At 46.9% G+C, this 17,704-nt stretch overlaps 1 protein-coding gene across 1 annotated transcript; it reads left to right on the forward strand.

Annotated features, from left to right (window-relative positions):
* The first annotated feature begins 1,110 nt into the window (after positions 1–1,110).
* Positions 1,111–2,067, forward strand: LOC133390851 (olfactory receptor 5V1-like). Its single transcript, XM_061640271.1, has one exon. The coding sequence runs from the start codon at positions 1,111–1,113 to the stop codon at positions 2,065–2,067; it is 957 nt and encodes a 318-aa protein (XP_061496255.1).
* The last annotated feature ends 15,637 nt before the right edge of the window (positions 2,068–17,704 follow it).

The following is a 17,704-nucleotide window of genomic DNA, read 5'->3' on the forward strand; positions in this document are numbered from 1 at the left end:
GTTTTTATTTATTTATTATTTTATTTATTTTGTTATTTTATTTATATAATTTTGTTATTTGATTGTTTGCCAGCCTGGGCTCCTGCTGGGAGGAAGGGCGGGATATAAATCAAATAATAAATAAATATATTATGAGCACAGGTCTTATCTTACGTTCTCCTTTTTCCTACAACAGTGGAGAGATCCCCTTTATGGCCCCGTTTGGATTTACACCACGCCACACTTCTCTTCAGGCCGGTGTTGAGGCTCATCTTCCCAGATCTAGGGCCCTTTATTTATACCTAAAAGACCCTCTGGGAGGGGGCACTGGTGGCTCCTATACTTTATTTTTATCTTTCCCAGTGGCCAGTTTACTTGAATCTCACATCTCTGCCCTTTATTAGCACTCAGTGGCCTTGGATTTGTGCTAGCCAGGGCTGGGAATACAGCTGTGAAGCTTTTGGCTAATTAAAGAGCCTTTTTCCAGCTTTTGTTTACATATACAGAGTTAGAATGCCTGCAAATTGAGCTTACTGTCCCAAACAGAGCTTCTCAGACTACTATACCATGCAAGCCGCCTGAGTAAGCAATAAACAACCCTAAAAAACAGGAAAAACAGGGGTGTGAGACAAGAATATGTGATGGGGAAATAGGGCATGCCAGTCGGTACATCTAGATGTCTTGCGGGTTTGTTTGCCCCTACAGGTGTGCAGTGTGACACTGTGCAGAACCTGTCCTGCTGACAACAGTGTGAGCTTATTTCTGGAGCAGCCTCATTCAGCAAAAGAACTGCTGGGCAGAGCCTGGGAGCTTAGCTACAATCTGCTGGGTCTGTGCAGGCACTCAGAATTGGCCCCAGCATTAAAGTAAGTGGGAAATTGCTGTTCATGCAGACACTGAAGCTACAGGATTAGGGGGGTTGCAGGCCCCTGGTTTTTCCAAAGGGGTCTCCGTAACACAAGACGTAGAAACGTAGTCTTGCTGAAGCAGTGACAAAAATAATGACAGCAGAGAGATCCTTGGGGATCCAACTCTGTGTGGGATTCCACATACACCTGTTTGCGAGGAATAGGCAATCCATCCATATTAATCTCTCTGGCCTTCCTGGTTCTCTTCTCAGAGCTGACCTCGATGGAACCCAGGGGAGGTGGCAATCAGACAGCGGTGACTGAATTCTTCTTCCTGGGTTTCTCTGGGGTCCAGAAGGGTCAGGCCTTCCTCTTCCTGCTGTTTCTGGTCATCTACCTCATCACCCTGGTGGGAAACTCTGTGATCTTCACCCTGATCCAGCTGGATTCCCGCCTTCACAGCCCCATGTACTATTTCCTCAGCCACTTGTCTTGCTTGGACATTTGCCACTCCTCCGTCACCGTCCCGAAGATCCTGGTGAACTTCTTGCGTGACAGACATTCCATTTCATACAACCACTGCATGGCCCAGATGTTCTTCCTGATGACATTTGCAGGGTCTGAGTGTGTCCTGCTTGCCGTCATGGCCTATGACCGCTATGCTGCCATTTGCCAACCCTTGCGCTACTCTCACCTGATGAGCAGGAAGGTGTGTGTCCCCCTGGCCACCACTTCTTGGATCTGGGGTCTCCTGGACTCTGTCATTCACACTGCACTGGCCACCAACTTGGCCTTCTGTGGGGCCGACCAGATTGACCACATCTTCTGTGATGTCCCACCACTTCTGAAAATCGCCTGCAGTGACACCTACATCAACGAGATGACCCTTCACACGGCAAGTGTTTTTGTGTCGGCTGGCCCTTTCCTACTTGTCGTCATCTCGTACATCTACATCCTGTCCTCCATCTTGCGGATCCACTCAGACACTGGCAGGCGCAAGGCCTTCTCCACCTGCGGGGCCCACTTGACTGCGGTCATCATCTATTTTGGGATGATAAATCTGAACTACAACCGCCCAAGTGCCGGCTACTCCTTGGAGATCGACACCTTGATCTCCATACTGTATTGTGTAATCACCCCAATGCTGAACCCCATCATCTACAGCCTCCGCAACAAGGAGGTGAAGGAAGCCCTGAAGAAGGTTCTGGGTGGCCAGAAGGCGGGGAATAATTTCCATTGACAACCCAGAGTGAAATGTTAGGTCAAGATTCTGCTCCTTTCTAAATTTTAGTCTGAACTTTCCTTGAAAGTTCAGATTAACGTTGAGCGGATTCACGGCCCCATGGACATTGGAGCTAACAGTGTCCACTGTGTGTGGTGAATGCAGACACAGGGTGATGGGTGACACAGAATGAGTAAGTTCAGTCTTGGATGATCCCAGTAATACTTCTGGGGGAAAGGATTACTAGGCCAAGGAGGGCAGGTGGAAGAATGGAGTTAAGAAGCAGAACCATTTTAAGGGCGCGGGAGAATGAGGGCGAGGATCGGGTAGAGTGATGGACTGAGGTGGGACAAGGGAAGGGTGGGAAGTAGAGGAACAAAGTGGGTGGGAGGCGGAAGTGGACTGGATTTCTCAGACAACTAAAAGTTGTATTTGTGTTTATTTCTGTATAGCTTTCTTAGGTCACATCTGACCTGTACATTTAAAGCACATTCATACCACTGTAATGGTCATGGCTTCCCCCAAAGAATCCTGGAAACTGTAGTTTATCCCTCACAGTGCTGTTATTTCCAGCGTCTTTGACAAACTACAGTTCCCAGAATTCTCTGGCAGAAGCCATGTATGGTGTGGATGCGACCTTAATTTTGTTTGTGTGTTTTTCACTTGGCTTTTGTATGCAACTTCCGGTAATATATGCCTTTTTATGCATACTTGGCCCAATTATATGCATTTTTGTAGACGTTTTCTGGCTGGAGAATGGCATTGCAAAATTCAGAGCAGTGTGAATTTGAAGGATGGCTGTGCTTCAATTCGCACTTTGTTTTGGAAAGTGCAAATTAGGAGGTTCACCTATAATGTGAACTGAATCAAATTTCAACCAGTGGCACCTGGTTGGCCACTGTGAGAACAGGATGCTGGACTAGATGGGCCACTGGCCTGATCCAGCAGGCTCTTCTTATGTTCTTATGTTCTTATGTTCTCCCCCATCACTAGAGAGGAGCTTCGCTGTATATGACATTTAAGGGGCTTGCAATGAAAGGAGGTCTTATGCTCACCAGAAAGAGGAACTTGCGTCTGCCAGAGCCAGGGGGCATCATGGGACATTCAGAAACAAACTTGATTAATGCTTGACTAAGGCAAAGCTTTAAGGCAGCCTCCACCTGCAGAAACCGGGAGCGCCAATGCATATTGCAGCAGCCTTCCCCAACCCGTTGCCCTCCAGATGTTTGGAACTACAGCTCCCATCAGCCCCAGCTTCCTATGGCTGGCTGACATACTATATCAATCACATGCAAAAGAGTTTTGCGTTAATACAGAAGTCTTTATGTGTTTGTTAATCCTTCTATGTACATTGTGTGTGGAGCAACATCTATTTTTCACCTGGGAGCACCTACCACAGGAGAAACAGACATACAAAAAGAGAAGCAACTCTTCCCCGTGTTTCACAGCGAGAGAGCGAGAGAGCGAGCACACAAGAGCCAGCTGTGGAGCTGCTAACCTCCTTGCACGTGAGGACGCCCAAGGTGGGGGGTTTGGCCTCTGGAGTACTTCCTTCTGGCCACTCCAGCATGCTGGCTCCTCCCCAGAGATCTCCTGCTTCCATTTGCGTTCTTCATTTTCGTGCTGCTGGCTTGGTCTGAGGAGAGCATCCTTTTGGCTTAATTGGGAAACGAGGGGGAGAGGAAGCGAGGCTCTTCTCCAATTCCCCCACCTTGGGGGGGCTGGATTGGGGCCTCTTGTGACACAGGAGCATGTGACGATGCCCAAAGTGTGTGTGGGGGGTTGGGCTTGCCTCTTGAGTACTTCTTCCTAGCCACTGCAGCATGCTGAGAGAAGAGTCCTATTCCACTGACAGAGCTTCAGTGGCCAGACTGGTTTAATAGTCAGTCAGTCTGATTGAAGGTCTGTGAGGGGAACAGGGCGTCCCCTAGCAAATCTCAGCACCCTTCACTAACTACACTTCCCAGGATTCTTTGGGAGAAGCCATGACAGTCCAAAGTGAAATAAAGGCCTGGTGTGGATGTGGCCAGGGACAGCTCTGGTTTAAATTTGAATGGGAGGCTACAGGTGCCTGCTGTAGAATAAAAAGGTGGGGGAAACGCTGAAAAGCAATGATACTGCTCACAATGTTTTCGTTTGGAAAGGAAAGGGTCTTCCACTCTGCCCAGTGCCCCCCACCCAATCTCCTCCCCTCCCACTCCCCCTTTCTCCCTCCCCGTCCCCTTCCTGCCCTCCTCCGGCCCTCCCTCACGTCAGTTTCACCTATCCTAAGCATGATTGCACGGGAATTAATCCCATTGAACTCAGAAAGCATGTAGATGATCAAACCTGCCCTTCCCTCCTCCTCCCTCCTATCCCCTCCCTCTTGCCCCACGTTCCTTCTCCCTCTCCCCTCCCATTCCTCTTCCCGCATGGTCAGTTTTACCTATCTTAAGCATGACCCTAGAACATATTTAAGGGGTGCAGGGGGGGAGGGGCATAACATTCGGTTGCACAAGCAGAAATCCTGGTACTGATGAAACATTCACATTGTGTTACTTTGGATACAGCCCTACGATGATAAACCTGCTCCTCAATTAAAAGAACCACCAGGCAAAATTTGGTTAAAATCAGTGCAGTTTTGAAAGGTTCAGTCCGCCATGTGGATTCAAAATGGGGTCCAGTTGTATCCAAAGACGGAAACCTGCCACTTCATCAGTTTCACCTATCCTAAGCGTGATTGCACAGGAATTAATCCCATTGAACTCAGAAAGCATGCAAATGATCAAACCTGCCCTTCCCTCCTCCTCCCTCCTATCCCCTCCCTCTTGCCCCACCTTCCTTCTCCCTCTCCCCTCCCACTCCTCTTCCCACATGGTCAGTTTTACCTATTTTAAGCATGATGCTAGAACACATTTAAGGGGTGCAGGCGGGGAGTGGGGGATAACGTTCGGTTGCACAAGCAGAAATCCTTGTATTGAGGAAACATTCACATTGTGCTACTTTGGATACAGCCCTACAATGATAAACCTGCTCCTCAATTAAAGGAACCACCAGGCAAAATTTGGTTAAAATCAGTGCAGTTTTGAAAGGTCCAGTTCGCCATGTGGATTCAAAAGGTTGTATCCAAGCAAAGACAGAAACCTGCCACTTGATCTCAGGAACCATCATGCAAAACCTGGAAACAATATCTCAAGAGGCGTCCAAATGTATAGTTGACAAACAAACAATATTCCAATATATATAGTAGATAATAGATTTGGTGGACTTTTGAGGTCATCTAGTCCAGCCCCTACTCAGTGCCGCTCTAAGGTGCTGATGCAGATATCTATCTTTCCCTAGAGGTGTACCATTCATCATGGACCCTTGTGGGGCATTGCCATGGATGAAGGAGACCTTGCTCTATCCCATGATGCATCTTCTCACAAAATTGCACAGGTTGGTCTGGAGAAAGACTTACCGGCCTCCAGGGGTTTCGTCTTCTCATATGAGGATGTTGGTGCTTCCATCTCACTGAAACCAGCAGCACTCTGCAAAGAGAAGTCTACAGAAGGCCCAGCTAGCCAAAACGGAGATGCCTCAGGTTCCACAGCTGGGACCTTACCACAAGAGGGCACTGAAGAGCCAGGTTGAAGGCCCTTGCATTAATTTACAAAGCCCTCAACAACTTAGGTCCAGGGTATGTTAGGGACCATCTGAACCCTTCTATCCCAGCTCAGTCACTGAGATCATCTGTGGGAACGGCTCTGGTCATCCCCCGAGTGTGCGAGGCTCATTTAACACTGACATGAAATTGAGCCTTCGGTGTCTTTGGCCCAGTTCTCTGGATTGCTCTGCCAACAGAGATTCAGCAGGCACCTTCTGTTTTAACTGTTGAGAGCCTGCTGGAAACCTTTCTGTTCTGCCAGGCTTATGCAGGGAACTAAGAGTATATCTTTTTGCAACAGGTGACCTTTGTTTTTACTGTATTTTAATGGCTTTAGCGTAGTTTATTTTGCTTCCTATAAACTGTTCTGATGTTTTTTAATGAAACAGCAGTAAGTAAGTAAATAAATAAATAGAGGCACGTCATTTCCTCCCATAACTAGATTTTGAGAAGGTCAGTCATGTCAGGGTGTTCACAAGGTCAATTAACATGGATTTTCTACCCCTTAGAATACTCACTGAGATCATCTGCAGGAATGGAATAGCTATCTTGATCACATGCTTTCAGGATGCTTAAAATGTGCAAAAAAGGTGTGTCTTCTGCATGCCTTCAAAGAGCATCTATGTCCAAACAGTAGCTTTCTCCACAGTAGACTTTGGGGTTTGCAATACAATTGGTCTTTTGGATCATTTTTCCTACAGCTTCAGGTTTCTGTAAATCCCCACTTCACTAGCAGTAATTAAGAGAGACTAGCAGTAATTAAGAGAGCCCGGGCAGAGAAGGCATATGATTAAGGATGGGTAAGAATTCACTAAAATTGAACTTGGCACTGGACTTCCCAATAGTTTGCGCGTTTGCTACCTTTGCAGCCTGATCCTGAATGCTGCAAGCTTCCATAGCTTTTCCTGACACCGGATTTTTCCAAACATGAAACCGACCAGCCTGAGTCTATGCTTGGCTAACATGAAACTGACCTTACTATAACAGTAAAAGCAGAAGATAACAGAAAACAAACGAACACTGAATGGAACCGCCTGCCAGTTCAGTGGAAGCCAGCCACCCCTGGGTGGGTTGGAGTCTGATCAGTGCCTGCATGGCATACCATCCGGGAAATCCTATTGATGCTGATGCCTTGATTGAGTTCCATAGACGCAGAGCTGGATATCAGTGTCATAAACCATGGGTGGGGAACCTCTAGCCTGTGGGCCAATCATCTGATGGGTGCGAGGGTGTGGTTAAATCCTGTACTGGGAGCACAGGCAAACTGAGCTGCATCTAATCTCTACTCATGGCTAACTTAGGTATGTGAATTTCAGAGGGTCTACTCTGAGTAAAGTTATTTGGAGAAACCCTGTTATTTTTCATCCATACTAAGCTGACACACCCTAAGGTCACATCAGTTAGTTCTTGTATTCATGAGAACAAACTCAAGCAAACACACTTACATGAGATGGTCCTTCTGAACGCCAAACTTCCCCCCAAAGCCAACAGTGTAGTCTGCAGGGGGGGGGGGGGAGCAGATAGTGAATTTCAGAAAGATGCAGATGCAGCCCCAACCCACAAAGGCTGACCTATTTTGCTTTGCCTCACCCCATAAGAGCATAAGAAGAGCCCCACAGCTGGATCAGGCCTAAGGGGGCCCATCTAGGCCAGCATCCTGTTCTCACAGTGGCCAGCCAGACTCCCACGGGAAGCCCGCAAGCAGGACCTGAGAGCAACGGCCACTCTCCCCATCTGCGATCCCCAGCAGCTGGATTTCAGAGGCACGCTGTCTCCAACAGAGGAGGTAGAGAATAGCCATCTATATTTCCTGGTGGGCTAAAGTCTGATATCAGATGGCACTGATGCAACACACAGAACACTCTCCGGAAGGAATCTGCTCACAGGGCCACACGCTGTGGGATTCCCACGTCCTACACACTGCTTACAGCCTATACCTGGCCTTGACCCCACCCACCCAGTTCCACCCCCAGCATTTGCCCCATCTCCTGGCACACAGCCCTCTTCAACCTTTCCCATGCCCCATAGCAGGTGCGACCAAGTTTTTTGGCTTGAGGGCCACATTCATCTTGGCCAGCCCTGTGGGGGCCTCATGCCAGCAGTGGGTGTGGCCAGTCCACATTCTCATACACATCTATACAGGACACACACACCCAGCCCCTCCCTTCAGTCGATCCTTGCATCACGCTCTCCCTGCTCATCAAACGATGACTGGGGAGGGATTGATTTGCATCCCTGGGCTGAGTGGAGAGGCTGAACCGCCTTCTAATTTTTTCCTGGCTGCCACTGCACAAATTGGTGGGATGGGGTTACGTCTTTCCCATGGGTGGGAGGTTAGATACTGCTGCCCTATTCCCATGAACTGCCATAGTTTCCTCTGCCTGGGCTTCTACTGGGAGGAAGGGTGGCATATTATTGTATAATAATATATTTATCATCATAGCCTGCTGTGGGACCTTGCGGTGAAGGGCAGGTAAGAAATCTTATAAATAAATAAAAGTAAACAAATAACCTCAAGGTTACGATGGAGACTGGATTGTACCTTTGATTGGCCCTCACCTGCAGAGCACAGTCATCGACTGGGTATATAAGGGGTAAGACAGTCTTTCAGGTATCCTGGTCCCAAGTTGCATAGGGCTTTGTACACCAAAACCAGAACCTTGAACTTGGCCCAGTAACTGATGGGCAACTAATCCAATTCTTTCAGCGGGGGGGGGGTGATATGTTGGTGATACCCTGCCCCAGTGAGCAGGCAACCTGCCACATTTTGCACCATCTGCAGCTTCCGACCCAACCTCAAGGGCAGCCCCACATAGAGCACATTGCAGTAATCCAGCCTGGAGTTTACCAGTGCATGGACAAGAATGGTCATGCTATCCTGGTCCAAAAATGGCCGCAGCTGTCTTACCAGCCAAAGCTGGTAAGAAACCCTCCTAGCCACGGAGGTCACCTGGGCCTCTAGTGAAAAAGATGGATCCAGGAGAACCCTCGAGACTATGAACCTGCTCTTTCAGAGGGAGTACGACCCCATTCAAAGCAGACAGCTGACCAATTATCTGAAATCAGGAACCACCAACTCTCAGTGCCTCCACCTTGCTAGGATTCATACACAATTTATTGGCCCTCACCCAGCCCACCACCGAGTCCAGGCAGTGGCCCAGGGCTTGCACGGCCTCTCCCAATTCAGATGTTACAGAAAAATAGAGCTGGGTATCATCAGTGTACTCCTGACAGCTCACCCCAAATCTCCTGATGATCACTCCCAAAGACTTCATATAGATGTTCAATAGCTTTGGGGATAAGCTGCACTCCACAGCACAAATGCCAGGGGGCTGAAAGACAATCACCAATGCTAAATTTTGCCTCCAACACCTATCTCACCAAGTCAGCTCAGAAGGATACCATGGTCAATGGTATCAAAAGTCGCCAAGAGATCAAGTAAGAAAAACAGGGTCACATTCCCCTTGTCCTTCTCCTGATGAAGGTCATCCATCAAGCCAACCAAGGCCAATTCAGTTCCATAACCAGACCTGGACCCAGACTGGAATGGGTCAAGATAATCTGTCTCATCCAAAAGTGTTTGCAATTGCTGTGCCACAACCCTGTCAGTCACCTGCACTAAGAAGCTGTTATTTGCGACCGGTCAGTAATTGTAACAAACCATGGTGGGCTTTTTCAGAAGCAGTCGGATCACCGACTTTTTCATGGTGACTGGGACCACTCCCTCCCACAAAGACATGTTGACCATGCCCTGAATCTACTTGGTCATACCTCTTTGGCAAGCTTCAATAAGCCAAGATGGGCAAGCGTCAAGAAGACACACTGCTGGCCGCATCTTCACAAGCACCTTGTTCACATCAGTGGCTGCATCAACTGAAACTACTCCCAAGAAGTTGCAGCAGATGTTGCACTGGACACCTCATTGGGGACTACAGTAGATGTGGATGGGGCATCAAGATTGCTATGGAGGTGAGCACCTTTACCCTCAAAGTGCCTTGCAAACAATTCACAGTGGGACTCCGAAGGGTCTAAAACTCCATTTCCTGGAGTTGATGACAATAGACCGCTGACAATATGGAAAATCTCCACTGGAGAATTACTTGAGGATGCAACGGTGGCAGAGACGTGGGCCTTCTTCACCACCCTCGCTGCCACATAGTAGGCATATTTATGATGTTTCACTCATGCCTGATCGTCATCACAGCACGTCTTTCACCACTTGCGCTCTAGCTGTCATCCAGCCTGTTTCATTGCCCTTTGTTCACTGGTGTACCAAGGTACATTTCTGTACACATAGCTTGGCTAGAGAACTGCATTGCAAAATTCAGTTTCGAAGGAAGGCTGTGTTTCAGTTCACATATTGTTTTGGAAAGTGCAAATAAAGTGGGTTCATCATTAAATGTAAGTAGAATTGAACTTCTTCCCCAGTGTTAACTAAGAGCCAGCCCCTTCTGGCTTGAACATTGCTATTCGCTGACTACCGAGGCCCCACCCTTTGTTCTTGGCCCCACCCTTTTCTGCCAGGAGAAAAAACTGCCTGTGCCAAGGGGGAGATGTCTTTTCCTGAGCTTCTTGATTTTCCTTCCTTGTGATGCAGAGGAATCTTCTCCAGGGGCTGCTCAAGCTCTCGATAAAAGCCCTCTTCCCTGCCAGAGTTGGCCCTACAGGACACAAGCAGAAGACAGCCTCTTCTGGGGCACATGGTGGCGTCTGAAGGTCCAGAAGTAGCCAGAAACCAGGACCTTTCTTGGGGAGACCTTCAGGGCCAGTCTTGGTCTGTCTCCTGTCCTGACAAGGGGAAGGTGGGAACCCTAACCTCCCTGCCCTCTCTGTTCCCCTCACTGACTCTTGCCCTGAGATCCTCCTAGCCGGCCCCCTGAGCAGGTCAGCTGGAAGAAGCAGCATCCAAAATTGACCATCTCCACATCCTTCCAAGAGCAACAGCAAGAACCCGAGTTCATTCAGCAGGAAGATGCCAGGTGAGGAGCAGATAAACAAAGTCATCCCCAGACTAGGAAAGGTCCCATTTGCAATGGGGGTGGGGGAGGAATAGTTCATCTGCACACACCCATTTGGGTAAAGGCATGAAAAATTTAAATTGACCTTCATCTTACACTGTGCGGGATGCTTAAATCAATCAGACACTCAAACACATAAACCTGGGAAATGGGGAAATGATCTAGGGCGGCTGTCTCATTTATAGCTGGCCACACAGCCATGCAGTGCTCCATGCAGCGGAGTGATGCTTAGAAATAGTCGCCGTGTTTAGCAATCTGCTTGGCACAGCTTCCCTGTCTCCAGTGAGGGTGTGTGTGTGAGAGAGAGAGTGAGTGAGAGAGAGAGAATCTGTCCATTTTGGTTTCTCTCTCATTGCCACCTCAATTTGTGATTAAATAACAAAAAAGCTCTCCCAATGTACACATTTGTATGCAAACATTTCTTAATATACACATTTTTTGCAAGGCAGTTTTCCTGATATCATGCATGTTTCTATGTTATTTGTAGTAATATATGCCTTTGAATGCACATGTGGCCCCAGCAATTTCTGCAGATTTCTTGGCTGGAAAACTGCATTGCAAACTGAGAGAGAGAGAGAGAGAGAGAGAGAGAGAGAGAGAGAGAGAATCTGTCCATTTTGGTTTGTCTCTCATTTCTCCAGTCTTATGTTCAGTATCGTGAGCCTAGTTCTCTGGAATTTATTTATTTATTTATTATTTGATTTATATCCCACCCTTCCCCCCAGCAGGAGCCCAGGGCGGCATTCTCTCCCAACTGAGATCAGGCAAGTGCTCGACAAAACCCTTTCTATTTTACCAGGCATTTTAAGGAAGTTTTCTGTTTTTATGATTAATTTTATTAATTGATTTTATCCACGGTATGCTTTTTGTCATCTTTATGTACACCACGTAGAAGAGCTGGTGATTAAGCAATAAATAAATAGCTTTGGTAATAAATAACAACCTTGTAAGGTAGACTCGGAGGAGAGATAAGCGATGGGGGCTCAAGCTCACCCAGTGAAGTTTATAGCTGAGTGGGGGTTTGAACCTGGGTCTCCATCCTCAGTCCAAGTCCAGGGCACTAACCTCTGTACCACACTGGATTAATACATAATCCCTTTTTGTTATTCTATAAATTCTTGAGGACAGGAAGATAAAGAAACAGTTTCTCATTTCTCCAATTTGTACTGATGGTGTGGAGTCAAATGTACATTTGGGGAGGGGAGTGGTGGCCTGTGGGCATCTGCCAGGCAGGAAATGTGACTCTCTCAGATCTTTTCAGCCCCCCCCGACTCCCGACTGTGCGGAAGGGGAGCAGCAGAGGGCAGCAGAGGCAGAAAAGCAAAGAGGGTGCCAGGAAAGGTGCCACCCTTGAGATGTGGGGCGGGTGGAAAGGCTGGGCCCCCCCTAGATATCCTTTCTAATGTGCCTTCATGATTATTTGTGCTCAAGATGGCACTGGGGAGGTTATACGTGATCCCATGTGTTTACACCTGTACAAATCTTGGGGCGGACAGACTGCTTCGTTTCCAATTAGTGCATGTCCTGTAACTTCCTGCTGAAATTCTGTCACTTTGTATGCCACAAACGTTCCAGGTGTGGGGGGGGTTGGGTGTGTGTGTGTGTCCAACTTTTGTTACACCATAGCGCAAGAGTGCCCCTCCAGAGGGCACGAGATTGCATTGAGGAAGCATTGCGGAACAACTGACGGAGCAGAATGATGTGCAGGCGGTCCAGTATCAATCCATCACAAAGGCACTATGGCTTTGCTGATGACCTGTTGCAGAATACGCCCGCTAAAAAATGGCAGTCTGGCGGGACCTTGAAAGGAGGAGGGAGAAACTGCCTGTTGAGCAGAGATGGGCATTGGGGCGGCAGGAGGCAATTACAAGCAAAACTGGCAGGAGACATGGAGCCAGGGGTTGGGGGGGGGTAGGGCTGGAGAATGACTACGACTTTCTCACACGTGACACCAAAAAGGACTCTGTGGAGCCACATTTGCATGTTGCCTGTGCCATGCAGAATTGTATCCAAATTAGGTTAGATTTAGAATTCGCCTATTAAAAACTAGCAGGCCTTAGATATGCCCATTTATTGCAGTGGGTCTGCTTTGAATAGGACTCACCCTGGATACAACTTTAAGCCTGATATGTGAAGTGCCCTGCAGGGGCAGATAGAGTGGATGCAGCCCTTGCCCCATTGGAGATGCCAGGGATTGAACCTGGGATCTTCTTCGTGCTAATCAGATGCTCTCCCACTGGGCTATGGTTTTCAGCTTGTGCAGATGAGGCTACACAAAAATCCAGAACTGCTCCCCTCTCTCCCACCCCTCTCCATACACACATAGTCATCAATCATAGGAATCAGTTCATTCACACAGTCCCCTTTGGAGTCCATTTTCAGACTATATGTTGACCCACCCATCTCCATTTCCCTCATACAATTCCAATTCCTCACAGAGAAAGCCTTTAACAAGTATCCCAGCAGAGGGAAATGCCCTTGCTTTTATATTCCCCTTTGCCAGGGAGAAATTGTGGGAGGGGAGAACAGGGATGGGAGGAGCTGTCAATTTCGGTCTTCTGTCATTAAATCTTAAATTTCTCCAATTTGTACTGATGGTGTGGAGTCAAATGTACCTTTGGGGAGTGGTAGCCTGTGGGCATCTGCCAGGCAGAAAATGTGACTCTCTCAAACCTTTTTAGCTGACACCAAAAAGGACTCTGTGGAGCCCCTTTGAAGCTATATTTGCATGTTGTCTGTGCCAAACAATCTTAGAACTGTAGCCAAACTAAGTTAGATTTAGAATAGGCCTATTAAAAACTAGCAGGCCTTAGATATGCCCATTTATTTCAGTGGGTCTGCTTTGAATAGGACTCACCTTGGATACAACTTTAAGCCTGATACGTGAAGTGCCCTGCAGGGGCAGGTAAAGGAAGCAGCCCCTCCTTGCGCCATTGTTCAGTAAAGACAGGAGACCACCATCCCCTTCAGAGGAAATAGTCGCCACTGGTGACAGTGACACCTTCAGCCGTTCTATCCGCCTGGGAAAAGCCAGAGAGGCTTCCTGAGGAAAGACCCCCGGGGCTGAGTTCAGTTCACCTGTTAAGTCCTAGGCAGAGCTGGGTCCTTCTCATACCCAAAGCAGTGTGTTGGGAGCATCAGATGGTTGGCAGGAAGGTTGGCTGCCAGATGGGAACTCACTGTGAGAAGAGCCCCACAGCTGGAGCAGACTCTAGTCCCACCCAGTCCACCATCCTGTTCCTCTCACAGTGGCCGTTATGGGAAGCCCACGAGCAAGACCTGAGCACACAGCAGCAGCGCTCTCCTCTCTTGCCGTTTCCCAGAAACTGGCATTCGGAGGCTTTTTGGATTTGCTCCTTTGTTCGTAGCATTGTGAGTATTTTAGGTTGTATTTCTGCTTGGGTTTTTTATATCTATTTTTTTATTTGATTTTGTAAGTCACATTGAGTTAATTTTTTTAAAACAGTGACATGAAGATGATGATGATGATAATGCCTCCGACAGTAAAGGCAGAACATAACCATCCTGGCTATTTTAGGTTGTATTTATGCTTGTTTTTTTTCATATCTACTTTTTTTCATATCTACTTTTTTATTTGGTTTTGTAAGTCACTGTAAGTTAATATTTTGAAAAAAGTGACATGATGATAATGTCTCCACCAGTGAAGGCAGAAGATAGCCATCCTGGCTAGCAGCCACTGATAAATTTGTACTTCATGTATTTCTCTAATTCCCTTTTAAAGGCAGCTAAGTTGGTGCCCATCACCAATTCATTGGTCTTGCATAGTCCCCTTTCAGCACCATCTAATTTAGCACATAATTACCCTTTTCTGCAGCTTTTGGACCTCCAGAATCTCCAATTTTTAAACGTCTGGCAACCAGAACTGTCCATAGTATTCAAGTGTGGTCACACCATGCATTTCTACAAAGGCATTGTAACGTCAAATGCCTAACTCTGGCCAAGCACAAGACAATTGAGTTTGGAATCTCAAAAGGACAATGAACACGCTGGTGGTGAAAAAGGTTAAAGGTTTATTAGAGCAAACTGTTTGCATCTAGGCTGCCAGCATCTGCCTTCAAGTCGACTATGACTTATGGCGACCCTATGAATCAGCAACCTCCAATAGCATCTGTCATGAACCACCATGTTCAGATCTTGAAAGTTCAGGTCTGTGGCTTCCTTGATGGAATCAATCCATCTCTTGTCTGGCCTTCCTCTTTTTCTACTCCCTTCTGTTTTTGACAGCATTTAGGCTGTCATTATTTGCAAGCAGTAAAACACTAAAATGGAACTAATAGCTAGCAAGTCTCTATCTCCCCCCACCCCATCTTACATGTGCTGGAAGCCTTTGAACAGCACAGCCTGGGAGGGATCACTGCTCTTCAGTCTTCTTGATCTTCAAGCCAGTACTGAGGCTGATTGGGGCTCTTGAGACCCCTGGAGGCTTGTTCTATACCTTGGGGCTTCTTCAGCCCCCTGAAGGCTTAATCTCCCTGATCTAGGGGTCCTATATTTATAGCTCAAAACCCCTTGGGAGGGCACACCTTACACCTATTAGATCATTATCTTCCCATCATCCAGATTGCTGATTTAACCATCGGGTGATGTCTCCTGACCCTGCACGTGGTACAATTTCAGCTTGAGAACTCAGCTGCACCCCCAGCCTAGTTTTGACTATCAAGTGCTTTTGTTTACATTAGCAGAGTGAGAACATTGGTAGGCTAATTACCTCACTGTCCCTTCAAAGCTTGAGAAACCTATACACAAGCCCACCTGATAAACAGGAGTGTGAGACAATCTGGATTGTTTTGTTTAACTGAATAACTTTTCCCAAAGTGCTGTTTTTTGAACACAGAGTGAAACATTATGAAACTTAATGTCAGAGAGCCTGCTTTTTGAACTCTCCAGTTTCCAATTCATTGCAGTTACAAATGCAAAGTAATCAACACCCCAATAAATCAATCAGGAGTATGAAGCATGAATCAGGGGACAGAAGCCATTCACATGCCATTTCTAAGCCTCTTTGATCGTACATCTAGATTCTTCCGCAGATTGGCAATACAGGCATCATGAAATACTGGACGTCCCCCCCCCCAAGATGGTGTTTATTTCCAGCTTGTAGCCAGAACTAACTGATATTTTGACTTTTCAGGCTGAGATGACTAGAGCTTCTTTTTACAAATAAAGAACAGATCATTGAAGCTGACAATGGCCAGTTGAGACAGTGGCAGAAACACTTCTTGTAAAGGATAAATCCAGGGTACATAGGAAGCTGCAGTATACTGAGTCAGACCATTGGTTCATCTAGTTTAGGATTGTCTACACTGACTGGCAAGAGCATTCCAGGGTTTCAGGCCAGCCCTACCTGGAGTTGCTGGGGATTGAACCTGGGATCTTCTTTGTGCTAAGCAGATACTCTCCCACTAAGCTATGGATTTTCAGCTTATGCAGATAAGGCTACACAAAAATCCAGAAGCAGAACTGCTCCCCTCTCTCCCACCCCTCTCCGCACAAACATATTCATCAGTCACGGCAATCAGTTCATTCAAACACTCCCTTTGGAGTCCATTTTGAGTCTCTGATTTTGCTTTGCTCTGAGCCTGCGCACACACAACTTAATGGCTTGTTTTAACTATTAAGTGGTTTTGTTTACATTAGCAGAGTGAGAACATTCGTAAGCTAATTACCTCACTGTCCCATCAAAGCTTGAGAAAGCTACAAAGAAGCCCACCTGATAAACAGGAGGGGGAGACAATCTGGATTGTTTTGATTAACTGAATAACTTTTTCCAAAGTGCTGTTTTTTGAACACAGAGTGAAACATTAATGTCAGACAGCCTGCTTTTTGAACTCTCCAGCTTCCAATTCATTGCAGTTACAGTATGCAAAGCAGTCCACACCCCAAGCTTTCCCACTGAGCTATGGATTTTCAGCTTGTGCAGATGAGGCTACACAAAAATCCAGAAGCAGAACTGCTCCCCTCTCTCCCACCCTCTCCACACAAACATATTCATCAATCATGGCAATCAGTTCATTCAGACACTCCCTTTGGAGCCCATTTTGAGTCTCTGATTCTGCTCTGCACACACATGCATCCAATCAACAGTCTGTCCCTATATGTTGGCCCACCGCAAACAATTGCTTCCCTCACAGAGAAAGCCTTTAGCAGTTTCCATTCAAAATAGCCTGGTAGGGAGGCCAAACTTGACAATCCTCCATTCAGCCACCTTTCCTTGTGACTGGCAGCACTTCGCCAATCAGGAATCCTTGGAACACAGTCATTTGCATGAAAGGGGGCGCTTCTGCCTTAAGTCCACAGCCAAACATGGGCTTGCTCTGAAGTTTCAACTTCCCTGTGCCTGTGTGGTGCACTGTAACAGGCTCCTGACTGAGCTGCCTCCTTTCCTCTAAGTGCAGTGGTGTGCTGTTGAGCGAGGCAACTGCTGAAGAGCAAAGGAGGACAGCCCAGCAGACTCCCGAAACTGGAGGGAAGCAGGTGTACCTCTTTCTTGGGTCCTATGGGGCTCTTTGAAATAAATACTGCAAACACAATTACAAAATTGTTTTATATATATATATTAAGTAATAATTGAAAAGAACATAACACAATATATGCCAACAGAATATATCATGTGTCTTCATAACATAATAACCCCCAAAGTCCTATGCATCCAGCAAGGTATCAATGAAGACGTTGCTTGTAGAAGGTCCAGGAGAGAAAGTTCAGAAGTTTCCCATACACAATCTTAAAGCCCTAAATAAAATATAAAATGAATTCAAATACATAAAGCCACAAAAAAAAGAAAGAATTTACTCTTCCATTCCCTTTTACACACATAATTTAAAACCCTATTACCTAATTCAAGGTGGCAAGGGCCTAATCCTTACTCCCTGGCAATAACAGCTCCTTTTCTCTTCAGCCCTCACGTTTGCTAGTCTCAAACTCCCAAGTACAATCCTTCCTTAAGGTTTCTCCACCCACTGGACCAAACCAATAACCCATAGGGGTTACA

The sequence above is a fragment of the Rhineura floridana genome, chromosome 8 (assembly GCF_030035675.1).
Source record: "Rhineura floridana isolate rRhiFlo1 chromosome 8, rRhiFlo1.hap2, whole genome shotgun sequence".
Classification (NCBI taxonomy): domain Eukaryota; kingdom Metazoa; phylum Chordata; class Lepidosauria; order Squamata; family Rhineuridae; genus Rhineura; species Rhineura floridana.